This window comes from Podarcis melisellensis, assembly GCF_964234715.1.
Source record: "Podarcis melisellensis genome assembly, chromosome: 8".
In the NCBI taxonomy this organism is placed as follows: Eukaryota; Metazoa; Chordata; class Lepidosauria; order Squamata; family Lacertidae; genus Podarcis; species Podarcis melisellensis.
The window spans coordinates 87,989,081-88,012,081 of record NC_138540.1 but is presented as its reverse complement, the minus strand read 5'-3'; the positions used below and the strand labels follow the sequence as shown (position 1 = coordinate 88,012,081).

The window sequence follows — 23,001 nt, the reverse complement described above, 5'->3', positions numbered from 1 at the left end:
AGCCTTCAGAAGAGGTCAGGGGACAGACTGTCCCCAGACCTGGTCTGAAGGCGGTTCGGTTTCCATAGGAACGCATTAATTGATTTTTAATGCATTCCTATGGGAAACCGTGCTTCGCAAGACGAAAAACTCGCAAGACGAAAAGACTTGCGGAACGAATTAATTTCGTCTTGCAAGGCACCACTGTATTTGGGGACTTCTGGCCCATGTAGGACCAGTCTGGATAGTTGGCCTTGTTGGAGATTTGACGTTTTCATCCCCAAAAAGTTTCTACTGAAATGAGGCTGCATTTTAATGTTGTACTTGAATCTAGTTTTTAAGCTGTATTTTAATCAATTGTTTTTATACCTGGTGTTAGCCGCCCTGAGCCTGGTCTTGGCTGGGGAGGGCGGGGTATAAATAAAATTTATTATTATTATTATCTTTGTAGCTCAAAGTTGGCCTGATGCCGGAAGCCAACTCCCCAAAGAGCACATCCTTGCGGCTCCTGCCATCTTCGATTCTGTGGACATGGTCAAGCCAGCGTAGACGTCACTGAGGCAGGAGTGCAAACATGCTTGGTGGGAATGTGGGCTTGGGGAAGCACATCTTTGTTTGAGACTCTGTCCTGCCATGTGATCTTCCTGGTGCACCTGTTCCACACCTGTAAGAACTCAATCTTTGAAGCGCCCTGCCTTCTGACATCCAGGATGGGCCTTCAATGTACAGTGGTACCTCGGGTTAGATACACTTCAGGTTACATATGCTTCAGGTTACAGACTCCGCTAACCCAGAAATAGTGCTTCAGGTTAAGAACTTTGCTTCAGGATGAGAACAGAAATCATGTGGCGGCAGAGGGAGGCCCCACTAGCTAAAGTGGTGCTTCAGGTTAAGAACAGTTTTAGGTTAAGAACGGACCTCCGGAACGAATTAAGTACTTAACTCGAGGTACCACTGTACTCTTTTAAGCGCCTGCTAAAACCAGTTTATTCTCAGTTAGCCGGTTTCTACTCACTATTTTTCTTCGTGATTCCCAGGGCAAGTCATGTACGGCACCAAGGCAGCCACAGGCTCAATCTTCCTCATGAAGGCGTCTCCAACGTAGGCATTGTTCTGCAAGACAGGGAAAAGCAAGCTTGGGGTGAGGGGAAGGGTCTGGTTCCCCAAATCTCAGGCAGAGCCACCCACAAGGATTCTACAACAACGCTCCACACCCCTGTATGTTTCCATGAAGTTTCCGGCGTGTCACAACAGTACAGTCTAGACGGAACTGAGGTCTGATGTTGACATGCCAACATAAGCCCCGTCATGCAAAACAGGGAAGCCAAACGCAAGATGAAAGAACTTGTGCAAATCTGCTTCATGTGGAGTTGCCTTGGCAGAGGATTTTGACTTCTCGTAAGCTCAGAGGAGCACACAGACTTTGGCATCGGCCACGCTGATGTGGTTACTCCACAGGCACCGGCATGAGGGCAGCTGAGGGCAGCCATTCCAGCAGTGAGAAGCAGGAATCGCTCTATCAGCTCTGTGGGCACAGGCCAACTCTGCCATTACCCAACAACTGCTTAAGAATCGGTGGCTGGGTTTTGTTTTTTCCTCTTCCCTCCCCATCCCTTTCCCCTTGCATGTCATATTATTATTACTACTTTCTTTATTATTGTAAGCCTGTGGATGGGGACTGTCTTGCTTTGTTGCTACATAAGCCACGCTGGGAGCCTTTTTGACCCGGATTCAACTGCTCTAAGTACCGTATTTTTTGCTCTATAAGACTCACTTTTTCCCTCCTAAAAAGTAAGGGGAAATGTCTGTGCGTCTCATGGAGCGAATGCAGCTATCCCAGAAGCCAGAACAGCAAGAGAGATTGCTGCTTTCCCTGCGCAGCGATCCCTCTTGTTGTTCTGGCTTCTGAGATTCAGAATTTTTTTTTATTGTTTTCCTCCTCCAAAAACTAGGTGTGTCTTATGGTCTGGTGCATCTTATAGAGCGAAAAATACGGTAAATAACAATTTTTAAACCACCCATTCCCAATCCCAAAGGTAGCAAGTCCTCTTTAGCTGTGATTCCTGCATTACCGGGGGGGGGGGTGAACTAGATGGCCCTTTAGATCCCTCCCAATTCTACAGTTAAGTAGTTCTTACCGTGTCCAAGTCGTAGGCGAAATCCCCTGTAGAAGGAAACCAGATTGGAGTCAGACAGGGGAAGGGCTATTTGCAGGGGACAAAAGGGGACTTCTTTATTTTTAAGAAGCACAAATGCTGGTCTTCTCCTCCAAATCAGGAAGGGGGTCATAGGGAGAGCTGGCTTAGCACACCCCCCCCCCAAGATAAATCCTCAGACGGGACTAGTCCCTCTCTGATCGTACCTACGTGCAGCACCACATCAAACAAGCCCATCTCGGCCTCCTGCTGCAGTCGAGGCAAGGACTGGGGGTTCTCCAGGCCCATGTCCCCAAAGATGGCGAAGCGGGGGCTCCAGTCGGTGCCGTTCAGCAAGGCCCAGAAACCGTAGGATCTGCTCCAGCCCTGTTCACTTCCACAGCGGTAGGCTGCAAAGGAGGACAGGAGAGATCAGCTCGGAAGCTCCCAGGATAATTTTCCAGGTGGGATATACAGGCTGTGAAGGAATGGGTTTCTGTGCAATCAGTCTGAAACGGGACCCAAAACCCCCATTTTCCTTCTCCAAAGGAGCATTTCTAAAATGCATTAACTTGAGCTCTTGAGCCAATCTATAAACAGAAACCCAGCTGCATAAGCATGTGCTCAAAACCCTTTCCTTTATCAGTTCGTGACGGCAATGGATGGCCTTGCCAGTTCCGAGTGGAGCAGGGATGGCGCGTCTGGGTCTTATCTTACATCCTGACCACAAAGACGCACAGACCTTGTCAGGTCTAACAAGAGACCCGGGAACGGCGCCAGGAGTGCTCTTAGATTTGGTGACCTTCTTCTTGCCCCAAGATAAGAGTATAGGAACAGGAACAGGAACAACCTGTGAGGCAGGTGAGGCATAAATTCGCCCCTGGAGCTTTGTCACAAAGCAGAGATTTGAACTTGGATCTCCTTTTCTTACTGCTCCACTGCACTGACCATCTCTCGCTATAACACCAAGAGCCTAATTTATTTACTCTCAGATTATGTATGCATGCTCAGAGTAGTCTTTGTAGTTAAAAGAATTTCTTTTGATCTAACTTTGTTCCCACATGGGGTTTGTTGAAATGCTCAGAAGAATCTGATTGGTTCTTACGAACACTCTGTAAAAGTTCTTTTGTGAATAAAATGACCTGGGCCGAGGGGTGGAGAGACGCAGAGATTATTATACGCACCCTTCCCAGAGTCTTGCTGGTTCAAGCCTCTGTGTGTGTTCTTATTAATCAGAGTTCAATTCTTCCTTTACTTTGGAAACGCCTCACATAAAGCCCTGAACAACTTGGCACCATTTTACCTGTGAGATCGCTTTGATCGGTGGAATTGGCACCATTACTAGTGGCATTTGTCTGTCTTGCAAGACAGTGGAGGACACCACCGAGGCCTAATCCCTGCCTCCGCCGTGGCTCCTTCTGGGATCAGACCCTGCTTGCTAGAGACATCTGCAGCTCAGTCAACAGAGAGGTGGCTAGGGTCGAGGCTCGGCGGGTCTCTGGCGCCTCTCACCAAACAGCTCCAGAACGCCGGCATGCCTTACCATAGCGCTGTCCTGGCACGAGACCCTGGAGGGTGACCCTGTGGATGAACATGGTGTGCCTGAGCTTCCCGCCATCCACGAACCGCGTGGCGTCTCCTCTGGCCGAGCGAGTGAAGGCCTCTCCCGGATCGGGGCCAAACTCCACGATGGATTCTGCCGGGCCAAAGGTGGTCCAGGTGACCATCATGGTGGTGGGGTCTCCTGCAGGGAAGGGACAGGGCAGCTGTGTTAAGAACATCAGAACTAGATGCCTTTTCCAAAGAAGGAAACAGGATCTGATCACCGCTGCCAGTGAAGGAACAGCATAGCTATCATGACTGACAGGCATCAAAAACCCTCTTCTCCATGATAAGCTACAGCACAGTTACAAAGGCGCCTGACACAGACCCCAGCCACTCTAGCCCTGAATTATCTTATGCGTAAATATCCTTGAGATGGTGGTTGAGAAAGTGATTAATAAATCAAAAGTTGCTATTATTATTATCTGATGAAGTGTGAAAGCTCATACCAATAACAAACTTAGTTGGTCTCTAAGGTGCTACGAGGGACACGGGTGGCGCTGTGGGTTAAACCACAGAGCCGAGGACTTGCCAATCAGAAGGTTGGCGGTTCAAATCCCCGTGATGGGGCGATCTCCCGTTGCTTGGTCCCTGCTCCTGCCAACCTAGCAGGTCAAAAGCACAAGGTGCAAGTAGATAAATAGGTACTGCTTCGGCGGGAAGGTAAATGGCATTTCTGTGCGCTGTTCTGGTTCTCCAGAAGCGGCTTAGTCATGCTGGCCACATGACCACATGAGCTGTACGCCGGCTCCCTCGGCCAATAAAGCGAGATGAGCACCGCAACCCCAGAGTCATCCACGACTGGACCTAATGGTCAGGGGTCCCTTTACCTTTACCTTTAAGGTGATACTGGAAGAATTTTTTTTGTTTTGTTTTGACTACAGCAGACCAACACGGCTACCTACCTGTAACTATTATTATTATTATTACAGTGGTACCTCAGATTAAGAACTTAATTCGCTCTGGAGGTCCGTTCTTAACCTGAACCTGTTCTTAACCTGAGGTACCACTTCAGCTAATGGGGCCTCCCGCTGCCACTGCGCCGCCGCCACACAATTTCTGCTCTCATTCTGAAGCAAAGTTCTTAACCCAAGGTACTATTTCTGGGTTAGCGGAGTCTGTAACCTGAAGTGTCTGTAACCTGAAGCATCTGTAACCCAAGGTACCACTGTATTATTATTATTATTATTATTATATTATTATTATTATTATTATTATTATTATTATTATTATTATTCTGCCTTTATCCAAAGATCCCAGGGCAGTGTACAACACTAAGAACATAATTTATGGAGCTTAATAATAAAAACAAAACACACAGCATAATAATAAAATAACCATAATAATTGTTAAGCCGCTGAGAATGGCTGCTGGCACTGCAAACCACTGTCAGATCTGTCTCGCAGATGCAGATGTAGAGGGAGGTTCAGCCGCTGCCTTCATTATATACCTTTAACCGCCAGGTAAAGAAGTTCCTCTTCAACCAGACCTTGGGCTTACTGAAATCCTATAACCTGTTAAATGTTAGTTGTGGGAGGTTATTGGTTTGTTTTCTTCTCGTTCTTGTTTTTATTATACATTTTGTGTTTTTATCTTGTATTTTTAAGCTGTCAACTGCCCTGAGATCTTTGGATGAAAGGCCATGCGAAGATGAAGATGATGATGAAGAAGACCTAGCTTATTTTATTTACGGGTAATAAAATACGTGTTGGTCTGCCGTAGTCGAAACAAAACAAAAAATTCCTTCCAGTAGCACCTTAGAGACCAACTAAGTTTGTTATTGGTATGAGCTTTCGTGTGCATGCACACTTCTTCAGATACACTGAAACAGAAGTCACCAGACTCTTATATATTGTGAGAGGGTGGGGAGGGGGGTATTACTCAGAAGGGTGGTGGGAATGGGGGAATGGGTGATTGGCTGACAGGTGTGGTAAATCTGTTGACCACTGTTAACAACTGCAATCTCCCAGGACATTCTATACAAGATCTCAAAGTAGCTTTCTTATTACAAAAGAATTTCCAGAAATAGACTGGAAAGAGAAGTTGCTGAAAATAATAATAATAATAATAATAATAATAATAATAATAATAATAATAATAATAATAATATATTTATATCCCGCCCTCCCCAACCAAGACCGGGCTCAGGGCGGCTAACAGCCAATAATAAAAACAACTTATTGCAACTTATTACCAAACTTAAAACCATGGAGAGACCTGGTGTGAACAGAGACATTGGATTCTTATCTCATTATACATAATAAAGCTGCTTTAGCCATCTCACCCCTTGCTTTTCCTGTAAGACCAATTGCAGTCGTTAACAGTCAACAGGTCTACCACACCTATCAGTCAATCACCCATTCCCCCATTCCCACCACCCTTCTGAGTAATACCCCCCTCCCCACCCTCTCACAATATATAAGGGTCTGGTGACTTCTGTTTCAGTGTATCTGAAGAAGTGTGCATGCACACGAAAGCTCATACAAATAACAAACTTAGCTGGTCTCTAATGTGCTACTGGAAGGATTTTAATTTTTTTTAGAAGAAGAAGAAGAGTTTGGATTTGATATCCCGCCTTTCACTCCCTTTAAGGAGTCTCAAAGTGGCTAACATTCTCCTTTCCCTTCCTCCCCCACAACAAACACTCTGTGAGGTTGACCACAAACTTGACATGAGCCAACAGTGTGACGCAGCAGCTAAAAAAGCCAATGCAATTCTGGGCTGCATCAATAGGAGTATAGCATCTAGATCAAGGGAAGTAATAGTGCCACTGTATTCTGCTCTGGTCAGACCTCACCTGGAGTACTGTGTCCAGTTCTGGGCACCACAGTTCAAGAAGGACACTGACAAACTGGAACGTGTCCAGAGGAGGGCAACCAAAATGGTCAAAGGCCTGGAAACGATGCCTTATGAGGAACGGCTAAGGGAGCTGGGCATGTTTAGCCTGGAGAAGAGGAGGTTAAGGGGTGATATGATAGCCATGTTCAAAGGATGTCACATAGAGGAGGGAGAAAGGTTGTTTTCTGCTGCTCCAGAGAAGCGGACACGGAGCAATGGATCCAAACTACAAGAAAGAAGATTCCCCCTAAACATTAGGAAGAACTTCCTGACAGTAAGAGCTGAGTGGAATTTGCTGCCAAGGTGTGTGGTGGAGTCTCCTTCTTTGGAGGTCTTTAAGCAGAGGCTTGACAACCATATGTCAGGAGTGCTCTGATGGTGTTTCCTGCTTGGCAGGGGGTTGGACTCGATGGCCCTTGTGGTCTCTTCCAACTCTCTGATTCTATGATTCTAGGTGAGTGGGGCTGAGAGACTTCAGAGAAGTGTGACTGGCCCAAGTTCACCCAGCAGCTGCATGTGGAGAAGCGGAGACGCGAACCCGGTTCCCCAGATTACGAGACTACCGCTCTTAACCACTACACCACACTGGCTCTCTTTTTAGCTTATTTTATGTTTGCAAGTTCTTTTAAATTGTTTATAATATTGCTTTTAATGCTGTGACCTGTCCTGGGATGTTGGGTAATAAATATATTAATCCTCCAATATCATCAAATAGGTAGAGACTGAAGACACGCAAAAACCCCTTAGCCGTAAAACTCACCTGGATAGGACAGGTGCACCTGCTCAGGCTGGGTGTAGCTGAACCCTTCGCACTGCAGGTGAGGGAGCCACAGGCACAGGAAGCCAAACAGCCTCCCTAGTCGACTCATGCTGCACACCCCCACCAAGATCTCCTCTCCGCTGAAATCCTTCGGAAGAGAACTCAGACCAGCTGCAAACCCTGGCAGCGTGGCTGCAAGCCGGTCTGCTAAGTCACAGGGCTATTATAATGTCCTCCGTTGCAAACTGCTGATGCTGCTTTGAACTCAGGAACCCGAGGCTGGGGGAGAAAGAAGTTCAGAGAGAGTCCAGAATTATTGCAGGGCAACCGAGGCCAGCGGACAACAAGAGCCGGACGAGCCGCAAAGACAAAACGCAGACGCCCAGCCGTGGGTGCTGATCCTTGGAAGAAAGGAACGCTTTCTAGCTCTACTGTGGAAGGGACGCGGGTGGCGCTGTGGGTTAAACCACAGAGCCTAGGACTTGCCGATCAGGAGGTTGGTGGTTCGAATCCCCGCAATGACGGGGTGAGCTCCCGTTGCTCGGTCCCTGCTCCTGCCAACCTAGCAGTTCGAAAGCACACCAGTGAAAGTAGATAATTAGGTACCACTCCGGCGGGAAGGTAAACAGCGTTTCCATGAGCTGCTCTGGTTCACCAGAAGCGGCTTAGTCATGCTGGCCACATGACCCGGAAAGCTGTACGCCGGCTCCCTTGGCCAGTAAAGCGAGATGAGCGCCGCAACCCCAGAGTCGGACACAACTGGACCTAATGGTCAGGGGTCCCTTTACCTTTACTGTCTGTGGAATCTCATGGCGCAACGAGTCAGTGTGCTGGCTGTTCACCAGAAGGCTGCTGGTTCGAACTCACCCAGGGACAGCTGCGGGCAGGATCCCTGCACTGCCGGGGTTGGACTGGATGACCCTCAGGGGTCCCTTCCAACTCTACGATTCTATGAAATCTACCTGCCCAACCCAAACAGAAAACCACTTAAAGGCACTCTGCCATGGAATTAATTATCCCGTGGCATCTCAGCAACAGGTATAATGTGAACCACTCCTCCTGAGGCAGGAACGCAACAGAAATGCGCAGCTTGAGAGGAGGGTGCCCATTATGTCTCTGCATGTATCAGGGATCCAAGACCATTGGTCAGTGCACACCGAAACACTGACTCATAAAGATAGCACAGGGCGGGGTTTTCGGTTATTAAGGGAGAGTCCAAATTTAAATCAGGGGGAAGTCCAACAATTGGGAAAAGCCAATCTAGGCTGAGGGTGCCATTAAAGTGAATGCAGCGCCTAGAAAATGTTTACCAACCAGATAATGACTGGGAGGAGACCAGTGACCCATTTCCTGTAAGTCAGATCATCACAGAATGCCTTCCTGGTTTCTCCTTGTTATCTCTCCAGCTGTGGGGTTTTTTAATTACTATTTAAGCTCTTTGGGGCAGGGACCTCTTCCAAGAGTCACGTGTTCTCTGAAAGGCTATATTAATGTTAGTCCCTGGTTCCAGTTTGTGAACATTTATTTGTTTTATATAGAGAGAATTAAACGATAAAATTGTCAATAAAAACAGTTTAAAACAACTAGTAACTAGACCTTTTCAAAAGAAATTAAGACCCACGAGAAACTAATACCAGATTAAAACACATGCCCACACTCTACATATCTCGCCTGAACAAAAATGTTTCTGGCAAGTGGTAAATACACAAGGAGTTCCAAATTCTGAGTTGCCATCACAATGGAAGATGGATTTCTCACAAACGTGGAACAGGTATGATGTGTCTAAACCCCAAATTAATTAATTAATCTTATCCCCTTATTGGACGCAGATTTGAAGGAACAGACTGAGTAAGGAATCCAAGTTTACTTATCCCTGCACCCCAAAATAGGAAACACACACACAATTAGGAGACTGCCACTTTCCAGGAACAGCTTTCTCTCTGGTCAAAAGCTCAAAAGGCAAGGTGCAATACACCGACTCAGGAATAAGGAACTGAGGATTCAATTTTACACCCTCAAAAAGAGGATATGAGCCACCCCAGATAATATTCCCAGAGCCCAATAAGATGTCCTGGCATTGTTCTGGCCCCAGTTACACTTTGGGGCGCAAGACACTCTCAAGTGTGCTGCCTTTGTCCCACCACAAGGAAAAAACTGGGGTGTGTGCACCCCAAAATAGACTTGGGCCATTGTGTATCTTAAAGGTAAAGGGAGCCCTGACCATTAGGTCCAGTCGTGGCCAACTCTGGGGTTGTGGCGCTCATCTCGCTTTATTGGCCGAGGGAGCCGGCGTGCAGCTTCCGGGTCATGTGGCCAGCATGACTAAGCCGCTTCTGGCGAACCAGAGCAGTGCACGGAAACGCTGTTTACCTTCCCGCCGGAGTGGTACCTATTTATCTACTTGCACTTTGACGTGCTTTTGAACTGCTAGGTTGGTAGGAGCAGGGACCGAGCAACGGGAGCTCACCCCGTCGCGGGGATTCGAACCGGCGACCTTCTGATCAGCAAGTCCCTTCTGTGTATCTTACATTAGCGTAATTGGGGAACTAAGCTCGCCAACCGAACACACACACACACCATGAGATGCCCTAGCATCTTTGGGCAAAACGCCGGGTATACCAAATCAGACCACTGGCCCATCTGGCTCAGGCGTGTCTACAGCGGCCTTCCCCAACCTGGTGCCCACTGGACGTTTTAGCCCACAAGTCCCATCCGCCCCAGACTGAGGAAGGCTGCTCTACACTGACTGGCAGCAGCACTCCAGCATCTCAGATAGAAGGCTTTTAGAAGGCATCTGAAGGCAGCCCTGTTTAGGGAAGCTTTTAATGTTTAATAGGTTACTGTAGTTTGATATTCTGTTGGAAGCCGCCCAGAGTGGCTGGGGAAACCCAGCCAGATGGGCAGGGTATAAATATATTATTATTATTATTATTATTAGGCGACCCCATACGAAAGCCCACAGTATCCCGGGGTTAGCATGCTAAATCTGGGAGCGTACGGAGCAGAAGACATGGGATCTCCCCCAACCCCACCTTCCCCAGGCAGCCTTGAGCCCCGGCACCTCTCCTTTCTGGAAATCAAGCCGCAAATCCGGACGGGGTGGCGTTCCTGAGCGTGTGCAGAGCGCCTGCCAGCACTGACCTGCGCCCGACGCCTCTGCGCGCTGGGGGAGAGCAAAGGCGAGCAGCAGGTCCCTCCGATCGCAAGGAAGCCCGGGGCTGATCTCCTCCTGCTCTCTGGACTCTGGGAAAAGATCCTCCCACCCCGAAGGGAGCGCGTCGCTATGCGCTTCCCTCTGCGCACCGGATTTCCTGGTTCTTTGCGCAGCCTTTGGCGCTCTCCATTGAGGGGGAGCCGAGAGCCAGAGGAGTTGGAAGGGATCTCCAAGCATCATCTAGTCCAACCCTCCTGCGATGCAAGAGGAGGAGCACGGCTGGCCCGGCCCGCGAGTGCCTGCGATCGGGCAGCACCGGACCCCGTCTCCCTCCCCGCCCCAGAAATGGAAGATGACAGCAGCTGTGGTCGCTGGGTCTCGCTTTGCATCTTTTGGGGAGGCAGAGGAAAGAAAGGGGGGCTTCTTTGCGCAGCGCCCGGGAAATCCCGGACACGTCCTCTTTTGGGGGGGGGCTAATACCGGATTTATGTGCAAGCTAAATAAGCTCTAGCTTAGGTCTCCACTCTCTTGGGGGCCCCCCAAAAAATTAAAAGGAAAAAAAAAACACTGAAAAGAATATAAAGGATTTGCTGAATTACCATTTAAACTGGAATACAAAAAAGGGAGGCGTGAGGAAGTCAGGAAAATAAGTAAATGAACCTTAAGACATGAAAAGACTGATTTGTTTTTAATTGTGCTTTTTTATTTTGTATTTTTCATTTGTATTTTTGTACTTTTTCTATTTTTATTTTTTCTCTTTTTCATTCTGTAACTTTTTTCTGTTTATAAAATCTTAATAGATATCTTTAAAAAACAACAACACTGGATGTACATTTCCAAAATATAAGATAAAAAGATAGAAATAAAACCTACATAATGTACAGCAACAGTGTTTTGTTTTGTGTGTGGACCTATTAGGTCCATAAATTGTTGTTGTTTAGTCATTTAGTTGTGTCCGCCTCTTCGTGACCCCCTGGACCAGAGCACGCCAGGCACTCCTGTCTTCCACTGTCTCCCACAGTTTGGTCAAACTCATGCTGGTCACTTCGAGAACACTGACCCACCATCTCGTCCTCTGTCGTCCCCTTCTCCTTGTGCCCTCCATCTTTCCCAACATCAGGGTCTTTTCCAGGGAGTCTTCTCTTCTCCTGAGGTGGCCAAAGTCTTGGAGCCTCAGCTTCAGGATCTGTCCTTCCACTGAGCACTCAGGGCTGATTTCCTGAAGAATGGATACGTTTGATCTTCTTGCAGTCCATGGGACTCTCCAGAGTCTCCTCCAGCACCAGAATTCAAAAGCATCAATTCTTCAGCGATCAGCCTTCTTTATGGTCCAGCTCTCACTTCCATAAATCACGACTGGGAAAACCAGAGCTTTAACTATACGGACTTTTGTTGGCAAGGTGATGTCTCTGCTTTTTAAGATGCTGTCTAGGTTTGTCATTGCTTTTCTCCCAAGAAGCAGGCGTCTTTTAATTTTGTGGCTGCTGTCACCATCTGCAGTGATCATGGAGCCCAAGAAGTAAAATCTCTCACTGCCTCCATTTCTTCCCCTTCTATTTGCCAGGAGGTGAGGGGACCAGTGGCCATGATCTTCGTTTTTTTGATGTTGAGCTTCAGACCATATTTTGCGCTCTCCTCTTTCACCCTCATTAAAAGCTTCTTTAATTCCTCCTCACTTTCTGCCATCAAGGTTGTGTCATCTGCATATCTGAGGTTGTTGATATTTCTTCCGGCAAACTTAATTCCAGCTTGGGATTCATCCAGCCCAGCCTTTCGCATGATGAATTCTGCATATAAGTTAAATAAGCAGGGAGACAATATACAGCCTTGTCGTACTCCTTCCCCAATTTTGGACTAATCAGTTGTTCCATATCCAGTTCTAACTGTAGCTTCTTGTCCCACATAGAGATTTCTCAGGAGACAAGGCAGTAGAACCAAGCAATAGCAGATCAGAGTGGAAATGCCCAAAACGTAACTTATATCTCTGTTAGGATATTTCCGTTCCACCTTAAGAAAGAAGCAGGTTGTTGTGTCACAGCCTGTGTATTTCCTGTTCACAGGATGTTTCTGTTTTTGTATATAGCTTTTGTGTTCTCTCTGTGCCTGGGACATCGAAGCAGGCCGTCATGTTTTTTTCTTTGTTCTGATCAATGCTGAATAAAGTTGTAAATAATGCTCTCCTGAGTGCATCTTTCGTTGTCCGAACTCTGCTGAAGGAGCGTGCACTAGTCTTGGAATGTGGCATGCTATTTCTGAGGCTTGTGTCGCTAATTGACTGATACTGTGTTTCTACGGGAGATCGATGGATCATCCGGAGACGGCGTGGGGGCATGATGGCCTTTGTCTCCCTGGCAGTATCCCAACAATCTCCCCTTTTTAAAAAAAGATATCGGGGAGGGGGCGCGGAGAGCCTTCTGATCCCTGCTAAAATCCTCCTTAGCCAGAACTGTGGAAGGCGCGCAGGAGCCCTTTCACCCTCTTTCCGCAGACCCATCAGATTGCAGAGTGGGAAGAAAGGGCTCCATGGGTCATCTAGTCCAACCCCCTGCAGTGCAGGAGTTCCTTCGTCCGGTCAAGGTGGTGGGGGGTTGGATTGGAGCCCCCACGCCTCCCGGCCAAAGACCAACAGGGGACGGGGCCGTCTTCCGTCCTAGTCTTGTTAAGACCCACTCTGTCCCTGCGCGTCTTCCATCCTCCGGCCTCCCGTCTTCGGTTCAGCTCCGGGGTGACTTCTTCTCTGCCTGGGGAGAGCTTTTCTCCTTCGCTCCAAAGTAGAAGGGGAAATGTACCAATCTCTATTATTGTATTTTAGTGTTTTGTTGGAAGCCGCCCAGAATGGTTGGGGAAACCCAGCCAGATGGGCGGGGTATAAATAATAAATTATTATTATTATTATTATTATTATTATTATTATTATTATTATTCTGGGTCATCCAGTGCATCTGCTGGGTCCAGGAACAGGGACATTTAGCATTTCTCCCCAAAGCTAGGAATAGATGTGTGGAACTCCCTGCCACAAGATGTGGCCAGGCAAAGGTCACTGGCTTAGGTATACGCGCGCGCGCACACACACACACACACACATATATATTTGTATCCCACCCTCCTATTGTAAAAGCTATGTTCATCGTTGGGGGGTGTTATTATAACATTAACAATAACTAAGAAGGGTTATATTCAATTACAGTATTCTTTGCTTCACAGAATCCGTTGACAGTTGCTTTTGGGGGCTGAATTAATCAAATGGGCAAATAATGCAGCAATAAACATTTATGGATGGGTCACACATCAGGGGCCAGCCACCCAGCCAGGAAAAGGTCTTTCCGATAGGATTGCTCTGATCACACTAACAGGAGGGTTGAGCTAAACTCCCCACCCTTCTTTTTAAAGGACGTGTTATAATCTGTTCTCGAACCAAGCCATGTCTGGGTACAATTACCGCTTTTCAGCTTACAAGGAAAATAACATTCAAAGCGATAGCATCTCTTCATTTTCTTTTTATGGAGCCCAGAGGTGTGAACAGAAGCAGAAGAGAAAGTGATTCAGCTGTCAAGATGGAAAACACCCACGATATTCTGGAGAAGTACCTGATAGTCTCCTCCACATTTGGGCTTAATTGAACCAGAAAATCATAGAATTGTAGAGTTTGGAAAGTAACCCAGGGGTCATGTAGCCCAAAGCCCTGCCATGCAGTAATCTCAGCGAAAGCATCCATGACTGCAACTATCTCCAAGGCCTGTGAAAGTATATTTGTTCTTTTAATTGCCCTTGTTTCTGTACCAGTGGGAGGGGGGAACAGGCAGGATTTCGGCAGCCTTTCCCCATCCCTTCATATATTTGGGGAAGCTGCCCCTGTTGAATATATAGAAGAGTGACTAGTGGGGTGTCACAGGGTTCTGTCTTGGGCCCGGTCTTATTCAACATCTTTATCAACGACTTGGATGATGGACTCAAGGGCAGCCTGATCAAATTTGCAGATGACACCAAACTGGGAGGGGTGGCTAACACCCCAGAGGACAGGATCACACTTCAAAACGACCTTGACAGATTAGAGAACTGGGCCAAAACAAACAAGATGAATTTTAACAGGGAGAAATGTAAAGTATTGCACTTGGGCAAAAAAAATGAGAGGCACAAATACAAGATGGGTGACACCTGGCTTGAGAGCAGTACATGTGAAAAGGATCTAGGAGTCTTGGTTGACCACAAACTTGACATGAGCCAACAGTGTGACGCGGCAGCTAAAAAAGCCAATGCAATTCTGGGCTGTATCAATAGGAGTATAGCATCTAGATCAAGGGAAGTAATAGTCCCACTGTATTCTGCTCTGGTCAGACCTCACCTGGAGTACTGTGTCTAGTTCTGGGCACCACAGTTCAAGAAGGACACTGACAAACTGGAACATGTCCAGAGGAGGGCAACCAAAATGGTCAAAGGCTTGGAAACGATGCCCTATGAGGAACGGCTAAGGGAGCTGGGCATGTTTAGCCTGGAGAAGAGGAGGTTAAGGGGTGATATGATAGCCATTTTCAAATATATAAAAGGATGTCACATAGAGGAGGGAGAAAGGTTGTTTTCTGCTGCTCCAGAGAAGCGGACACGGAGCAATGGATCCAAACTACAAGAAAGAAGATTCCACCTCAACATTAGGAAGAACTTCCTGACAGTAAGAGCTGTTGGACAGTGGAATTTGCTGCCAAGGAGTGTGGTGGAGTCTCCTTCTTTGGAGGTCTTTAAGCAGAGGCTTGACAACCATATGTCAGGAGTGCTCTGATGGTGTTTCCTGCTTGGCAGGGGGTTGGACTCGATGGCCCTTGTGGTCTCTTCCAAATCTATGATTCTATTCTGTCGGCTTGCCTGCATTGTGCTCTATGCACCCCCCCCCCAAATTCGCTGCCCTATGAGGTGAGGGGGCAGTGCCTCAGATGCTCTCTCCCTTCAGGCACTTAAGTTTTCAAAAACAAAGAGGCGACTTGCAAAGGGGGGGAAATAGAATGGCATAGTTGAAAGGGACACCGACGCTCATCTAGTCTGACCCTCTGCAGTGCAGGAAGCACAGCCAAGGCCTTCAATACCGGTCATGTGCAGGAAGAAGAGGGTGTGCAGGAGAGGAGTCCCAGGTTGTGGCTACTCTCTGTCAATCTGCACATGTTCAGAGACACTCATTTCTAAGCACAAGAGTTCTCCCAGCACTGGCAGCCTAGGAGAGGTTTCCAGAGGTCTGTATCAGGACACCTTCGTTGCATACAGATGCCCAAGCCAAGTTAAAAGGATCTGGGAGCGAGCGAGCAGGGTATCTGCCTGAGCTCCAGAGGAGCTGCTGCTGGTCTGAGCATGCTGCATTGGGCTAAGGAAGAAACAGGCCGAGGCGCTATAAAGCACCACACTATATGCACCCCCAAGGCCTGGTTGAAGAGCCACGTTTTCATCTGGAGCCTAAAGGAATGGAATGAAGGCGCCAGGCAAACCTCCCCGGGGAGAGCGTTCCAAAGACAGGGAGCCACTGCAGAGAAGGCCCTGTTCTTGTGTTGCCACCCTCCGAGGGCAACAGAAGATGATCTTGGGGTCTGGGTGTGGAGAGAAGCGATCCTTGAGGAATTGTTTAGTCCTTTAAGGCTTTATAGGTCAAAAACAGCATTTTGAATTGGGCCGGGAAACTAACTGGCTTGATTAAGACCATGGGTAGGCAAACTAAGGCCCGGAGGCCGGATCCAGCCCAATCCCCGTGGATAATCCGGGAATCCGCGTGTGTTTACATGAGTAGAATGTGTCTTTTTATTTAAAATGCATCTCTGGGTTATTTGTGGGGCATGGGAATTCATTCATCCCCCCCCCAAAAAAAATATAGTCCGGCCCCCCACAAGGTCTGAGGGACAGTGGACAGGCTCCCTGCTGAAAAAGTTTGCTGACCATTGATTAAGACTATGCTTTTTCCGTTTTAGGGTCCCAGTTTACACAGACACAAGCTGCCACCTGGGTTATCCCTCAGTTACCATGAAGGGGTACAGTTAGGGTTACCCCAGAAAGCCCTAAAAAAACTTTTTGTGAATTCCCCCCCCCCCCCAGCCAGGCCTCGGCGTACGCATTTTAAAAAACTGCATTTTCCTCTAAGACAAAAAGCACGAGCTAAGCAGTCCTTTGTAACAAAAACGCTGTAACAAACCCATAGCTGAGAACAGTAAAGCTTTCGCTTCCCAGATCCAAGATAACCTTGTCCTGGTACATTGATTTGCAACATACTTCCGGGAACAGAGTCAGAGAACGAAAAGCAACATTTCTATGTAAGAATCTGTGAAGGGGGAGAGGAAAAAAGGGGTTTGAAAAAAGGATAAAACCTGCTTGTAAAATGTTTTCGCTGCGGCCTGTCTTTTGTGAACTGAATCACACAGGTGCCTCTGCCCCCCCCCCATGGCAGAATAAAACGCTCTTTCTCTGGATTAACCCCTTGGTGTTGTTTGACACCTTTTGTCTCTGCTCGGGTGCAACAATTATTCCTACCCATGGATTAAAAAGGCTACAACCAGGTCTTTTCAAACAAGATATGTATGGTGTATATATCCTGGAAGTCACCCTGTAAGGTAGACTGAACTGGACCCTATTGCTGCACAACTCAATACGCTTAACAGACCTTTTCCTTTTTTGAAATAAAAAAGGGGGTCACGAAGAGTCGGACACGACTAAGCGACTAAGCAACAACACTGCCTTGTTTTAATGCTCTCCTTGGTTTGGAGCGAATGGTTATTTTCATGGTGCGGGCGGCTTCCAAAGTTTGCATTTCCCCAGCGCGTGGCGCAGGAGGAAGCTCCACCAGTTGAATTCCTGCCTGCCGCTTGACGTTGCAAGGCCCGTGATCGGAAATGACGGGCGCGGCGAGTGCCAATCAACCTCCCTTCCGCCAATCCCCGCCAGCTTTGCTCTTGCGCTCGAAGGTCCGCCCCTTTCTCTTCCCCGGCAGCTGATTGGCTTATCCTGTCTACACGGGAACCGGGTCCGGCCGGCTTCGCTTCCTTTCCGCTGCTCTTCCTCCAGGCGCGGTTTGTTTTTGCGGAAGGAGTGGTCCCTGGGCGCGCAGAAGGGAGAGGGCTGCCTGCTCCTTTGGGTGCAAAGAACCAGGTTTATGCCTGCAATGGGGAAGGTAGAGAAACCTGGTTTCTGCAAGAAAACAAACTAGCAGGCATCACTTTGCGGGTGGGAGAACCAAGCTTGAATTTGTTGTCTGTACTCCAGTTCACTCTTAATTATCGCAGCAAGAAAGCAGACTCAGGTTTTTTCCTTTCCAGGGTAACACCACTCCCGGGAGTATGGGGGAGAATGACAGGCCTCCGTCCCAATGTATTTTAGTTTAAAACGTCTTCAACTTTTATTTCCGAAACTTGACCGCAGTCAGAGACCAGACATGGGACTTGTAAAAAGCAAGAGCACTTCCGCTGACGGAATGGAAATCCAGTGCCTGGTGGATTTGAACCCGTTGCCCGAGGAACTGCTGGAGCTGATCCTGAGCTGGGTGCCTGCCCGGACACTGGTGACCCGCTGCCGCCTGGTGTGCTGCAGGTGGAGGGACCTAATTGACAGGCCCACCGTCTGGAAACTTCAGTGGGAGAGGGACCCGCGCATGCACGATGCCATTGAAGCTGCCCAACGATGCCCCCGAATGGACTGCCGCCGAGTCGGGGTCCTGCGGCCCTTTGGGAGGAACCTGATCAAGAATCCCTGTGGGACAGGTGAGGGAGCTGGTGAGTCAGGCAGGTGGGTCCCAGGGAGTCTAAAGTCCAGAACTTATCCCTTCCAATGCTTGCACTCTAATCAGAGACACTGTTGGGATTGTGGTGTGAGGAAACGTACTCTGCACATTCCCAGAGGCAATTCTCAATGCTTTCCAAAGCAGGAGCTAAAAACAGCTATTAGCCATGATGTCGACATCCTGTCCTCCCCAGGCAGAAGCATTATGGCGCTGAGTACTGGTGGTGCATTGTACTCATGGACGCTGGATTAGATGGGCTTTGGGCCTGATCCAGTGGCCAGGCTCTCAATAATAATAATAATAATAATAATAAATTTTATTTATATCCCGCCCTCCCCAGCCGAAGCCGGGCTCAGTGTGGCTAACAACAATAAAATAATACAACTTTCTAAAATCATTTCATTAAAATTATTTCAACTCAAATTGATGGCAACCATTAGGCTAAAGTTCTGTGAAGATTGCCAAAGGAGGGAGTCAGGCTGTGCCCTGACCAAAGTCCTGGTGGAACAGCTCTGTCTTGCAGGCCCTGCGGAAAGATGTCAAGTCCCCCAGGGCCCTAGTCTCTTGTGACAGAGCGTTCCACCAGGCTGGGGCCACGGCCGAAAAGGCCCTGGCTCTAGTTGAGGCCAGCCTAGCCTCTCTGTGGCGCGGGACCTTCAGGATGTTTTTGTTTGAAGACTGAAAGGTCCTCTGTGGGACATACCAGGAGAGGCGGTCCCGTAGGTACAAGGGTCCTAGGCCATATAGGGCTTTAAAGGTTAAAACCAGCACCTTGAACCTGATCCTGTACCCCACTGGAAGTCAGTGCAGCTGGTTTAGCACCGGGTGAATGTGATCCTGCAGCGAAGACCCCGTAAGGAGTCTCGCCACGGCATTCTGCACCCGCTGGAGTTTCTGGGTCAGTCTCAAGGGTAGCCCCACGTAGAGGGAGTTACAATAATCCAGTCTGCATTCCTATGACACCCATTCCTAGGAAACAAAAACAGACAGCATCCAGGAAAGAATGGACCTAGAAAGTGCGGAGGAAATTAGTGTAGATGAGCCCTCGCACTTTGCATGTGAAAACGACATCTCCACTGATACCCGTTATTGTGCCCACAGAACAGTTTCAACACTGGGTGATCCAGCATGGAGGGAATGGGTGGAGAGTGGAAGAGAACAGACAGCATGTGGAAGGAGCAGAGGCCCAGACTTGCTTTGCCTCATCATACGTGTGAGTCAATGTGGGAGACGTCACAATCCCAATTTTTTCGGCAGCTCCATTTTCCTGTGGCCTGGGACATCCTTTTTAACTGCGGCTGGCGGCACAGCCAGTTTCTCCTCTCTGAGTTGCCACTTTTCCTTGCCTATTCCCTTACAGCCAGTTTCTCCTCTCTGAGTTGCCACTTTTCCTTGCCTATTCCCTTACAGGTCACAAAGTCTTAGCTGCTTTGTGTTTCTGTAATGATGCTGTCTTTCTGGAAGACGCAAGGAGCCCAGCATGCTGTAAACATAGCATTAATGTCTTTGTTGTCCCCCACCTGCCCAGGTGGTGTGTAAAATCACAGCTGATTGATTTGCTGAAAGAAGGTTTTCCGGAGGAGCTCATGGATACCTGCCAACCTGATGTTATTATCTGTGACTGGTGAGCTCTACTCTTCTTTTGATCTCCTGAGAATTAGCCTACATCAGTGTTTTTCAACCACTGTTCCGCGGCACACTAGTGTGCCGCGAGATGTTGCCTGGTGTGCCGTGGGGAAAATTGAAAAATTTGAAAGATTTTAAAATAAAGTATTTTATAATTTTTCATATTTCTGTTTACTTACTATTTCATAATAAAGTAATTATAAAATACTTTCTTTGTGTTTATTTGATTCCTATTCAAGAGAATTACTTTATATATAGTCAATATAGGCACAGAGTTAAATTTTTTAACCGTTTCTAATGGTGGTGTGCCTCGTGATTTTTTTCATGAAACAAGTGTGCCTTCGCCCAAAAAAGGTTGAAAAACACTGGCCTACATAATATTAATAATATTAATAATAATAATTTATTTATACCCCGCCCATCTGGCTGGGCCTCCCCAGCCACTCTGGGCGGCTTCCAACCAAATATTAAAATACAGTAATACATCAAACATTAAAAGCTTCCCTAGACAGGGCTGCCTTCAGATGTCTTCTAAAAGTTTGGTAGTTGTTGTTCTCTTTGACATCTGGTGGGAGGGCGTTCCACAGGGCAGGCGCCACCACCAAGAAGGCCCTCTGCCTGGTTCCCTGTAACTTGGCTTCTCGCAGGGAGGGAACCTCCAGAAGGCTCTCGGCGCTGGACCTCAGTGTCCGGGTAGAACGATGGGATGGAGAGGCTCCTTCAGATATGCTCCATTCCTTTCGCTGCCTTGGCTATACCCCATCCTCTCCGCCATCCCTTTCAGGTGGGGTGCCCGGGAAGACTGCGGCTGCAGATACAAAATCCGTGTGGAGCTCCTGGCAGCAGATTGGTCAGTAATTGCCGAATTCAACGCTAATCCGGATCCCATTCCGCAGTGGAACGATGCCCAGTATCAAAAGGTGTTCTTTGCTATCCAAGGCCTCTTTTCCTTCCTTTTGGGATTAAAGATCGTAGGTGCCAAGGGGCTGCACGGGAATAGTACTGATCCAAATGCAGGTGCAAAGCCAAAACCTGGGGGGGGGGGAGGAGTTAATTGTGCTCTAAAGAGGCATAGCAGCCTCATTTGTCAAAACAGAAAAAGTCTAAATACAAGTGTCAGGTAAGATTACTTTGGAGCTAATTATAATAAAGTCAGAGCATTCAGTTAAAACTGGGTGATCCCACAATTGCTCCTTAAAACAGACTTATTCTGAATTCCTGCTCCATGTGTTGCCAGGTTTACTACTCTCCCCAAAGTGTGGCTGCTTTATAAGGCACAGGGAACGAACCCGTGATCTTGGCATTATTATCTTGTTATTTTAAATGGAAGCATTGAAGGGGACAGAACGGGCGAATTCACATCCAGGAACGGGAGCCTCCACCATTGATTGCTTTGCAGCCTCGCATAGTCTGTTAAACGCTACAACCATCTGCAAGGCGATAAAACGCCTTCGAGAGTGTCCATGTACCCTTAGTTTTAACACTAAACCTTAGCACTCAGATCGCTTGTACAGAGTGTAAATGGATGCTGAACACAAGTAAAATGGACAAGTAAATTACCGTATTTTTTGCTCTATGACTCACTTTTTCCCTCCTAAAAAGTAAGGGGAAATGTGTGTGAGTCTTATGGAGCGGATGCAGGCTGCGCAGCTATCCCAGAAGCCAGAACAGCAAGAGAGATCACTGCTTTCGCTGCGCAGCGATCGCTCTTGCTGTTCTGGCTTCTGGGATTCAGAATATTTTTTTTCTTGTTTTCCTCCTCCAAAAACTAGGTGCGTCTTATGGTCTGGTGCGTCTTATAGAGCGAAAAATACGGGTACGTCAAAACATCAGGGCGATCATGTACTCCAAAGGTAGCCTACTGTATCGCGATGCACTCTTATCTGCAAAGACACCAACAATAGTTTTTACTGTTTAATCCTGCTCTTGCAAAACTGTTTGAAATCCAAGGCTTCATCCAAACTACCTGTTAAACAGTCTAGGCACTGGTGTGACCATGCATGTATTGCCATGAAAAAAATCTATTTAACAGAGGAAGACCGGCTGTACGGAGAGCAACATTGGCCAACATTGCCTCGGGAGGAAGCACTGCACGGCTTTAATTAAAGCAAAAAAGATGCAGGACACGAGAAACCCGTGGCAAGCTTTCTAAGGTGTTGCTGTTTTCCAAAGGTTCTCCTCCTTGACTTTTTGCTCCTCCTCCTGCCTCTGTAGGTGTCCCACGTGTTCAGGAGTTACGGCCCCGGCGTTCGCTACATCCAGCTCTGGCACAAAGGGGTGGACACACAATTCTGGGCAGGGCATTACGGGGCTCGAATCACAAACTCTACAGTGCTGGTAAAACTCTCGCCGGAGCCCCTGCGGTCTCCCACCAGGGTGTTTTTCTCGCTGCCGCCAAATCATATTCCTCCCAGATCACGTTCTTCCAGGTGGAGAAAAATCCTGAAGTGATGAGAGGACGTCGTTGATGGCTTGCAAGGAGGAGTTTTGAGACATAGGAACCTAAACATTATATATATATATATAGATATATATATATAGAATTAAAGAAACCCTTTACTGTGAAATTAAATAATCTTTGTTTAACTAATGTTCTGGGGTTTTTTTGCACTCTGAAAATAACTTAAGTTCACAAGAGACCTTGAGAAAAAGCTGTTTTAAAAAATATTTTATATTCTATTTTTTTTGTTTTCTATTCTTTCTTCAATTTACTATAATAATCTCACTCACTCACTTACTCACTCACTCACTCACTCACTCAATAAATAAATATTTAAAAGATTTGGCTGGTTCCTTGAAACACTGAATATTCCGCTTGCAGCAACCAGCATCTTCCTGGTTCTTGGCCCAACCGCTCTCTCTCTTAAGACAAACATGCTGGTCTTAAAATATTAAAACGTTTGTTCTTTGGGCACCCAGCCAAGCAGATCACTAATGGAAGAAAAATGGAAATTGCCCGTTGACTGCAAACTTCTGTAGGAAGAGGTGGCTGGAGTACACTGTACATGGGATATCTTCTCCCCCACCAGACCAGATGGGCCTTTCAAAGTCTTCTGCCTCCACTTCTGGGGCAGGATCCATCCAAGATCTAACTAGGCGCCATGCCTGAGACAAAAAAGGCCAGGGTGATCATATCCAATAACACAAAAAAATTACAGTAAACCAC

The 23,001-nt window shown here is 47.5% G+C and overlaps 2 protein-coding genes across 5 annotated transcripts in view; one reads left to right on the top strand and one right to left on the bottom strand.

The window, feature by feature from the left end:
* ACP7 (acid phosphatase 7, tartrate resistant (putative)) overlaps positions 1-10,699 on the bottom strand; it is a 32,893-nt gene extending 22,194 nt beyond the window's left edge. The window contains exons 1-6 of one of the 3 annotated variants that reach the window (XM_081922235.1): positions 10,456-10,699; positions 7,315-7,593; positions 3,658-3,858; positions 2,342-2,524; positions 2,118-2,143; positions 995-1,092 (exon numbers count right to left, since the gene is read on the bottom strand). In XM_081922235.1, the coding sequence (XP_081778361.1) occupies positions 995-1,092; positions 2,118-2,143; positions 2,342-2,524; positions 3,658-3,858; positions 7,315-7,423 (617 nt within the window). In that variant the 5' untranslated portion in view covers positions 7,424-7,593; positions 10,456-10,699. Of the gene's footprint in view, positions 1-994; positions 1,093-2,117; positions 2,144-2,341; positions 2,525-3,657; positions 3,859-7,314; positions 7,594-10,360 lie in introns of all 3 variants that reach the window. The other 2 variants (XM_081922237.1, XM_081922236.1) reach the window with 2 other exon arrangements.
* FBXO27 (F-box protein 27) lies at positions 9,121-22,614 on the top strand. 2 transcript variants are annotated; one of them, XM_081922304.1, is made up of 6 exons: positions 9,121-9,162; positions 17,749-18,189; positions 19,311-19,422; positions 19,738-19,833; positions 20,620-20,755; positions 22,050-22,614. In XM_081922304.1, exons 2-6 carry the CDS (start codon positions 17,799-17,801, stop codon positions 22,284-22,286), a joined length of 972 nt encoding a protein of 323 aa, XP_081778430.1. In that variant the 5' UTR covers positions 9,121-9,162; positions 17,749-17,798; the 3' UTR covers positions 22,287-22,614. The 2 variants fall into 2 exon arrangements, with proteins under 2 accessions (XP_081778430.1, XP_081778429.1); XM_081922303.1 differs by lacking the exon at positions 9,121-9,162 and adding an exon at positions 17,181-17,603.
* Positions 22,615-23,001: the final 387 nt, after the last annotated feature.

What these genes read in the sequence shown, in the direction of transcription:
- FBXO27 (XM_081922304.1), top strand. Translation starts at nt 17,799, where the DNA reads ATGTATTTTAGTTTAAAACGTCTTCAACTTTTATTTCCGAAACTTGAC. An exon ending in CAAGAATCCCTGTGGGACAG is followed by an intron (nt 18,190 to 19,310) that starts GTGAGGGAGCTG and finishes TTGTGCCCACAG; the next exon opens with AACAGTTTCAACACTGGGTG. An exon ending in ACGATGCCCAGTATCAAAAG is followed by an intron (nt 20,756 to 22,049) that starts GTGTTCTTTGCT and finishes CTGCCTCTGTAG; the next exon opens with GTGTCCCACGTGTTCAGGAG.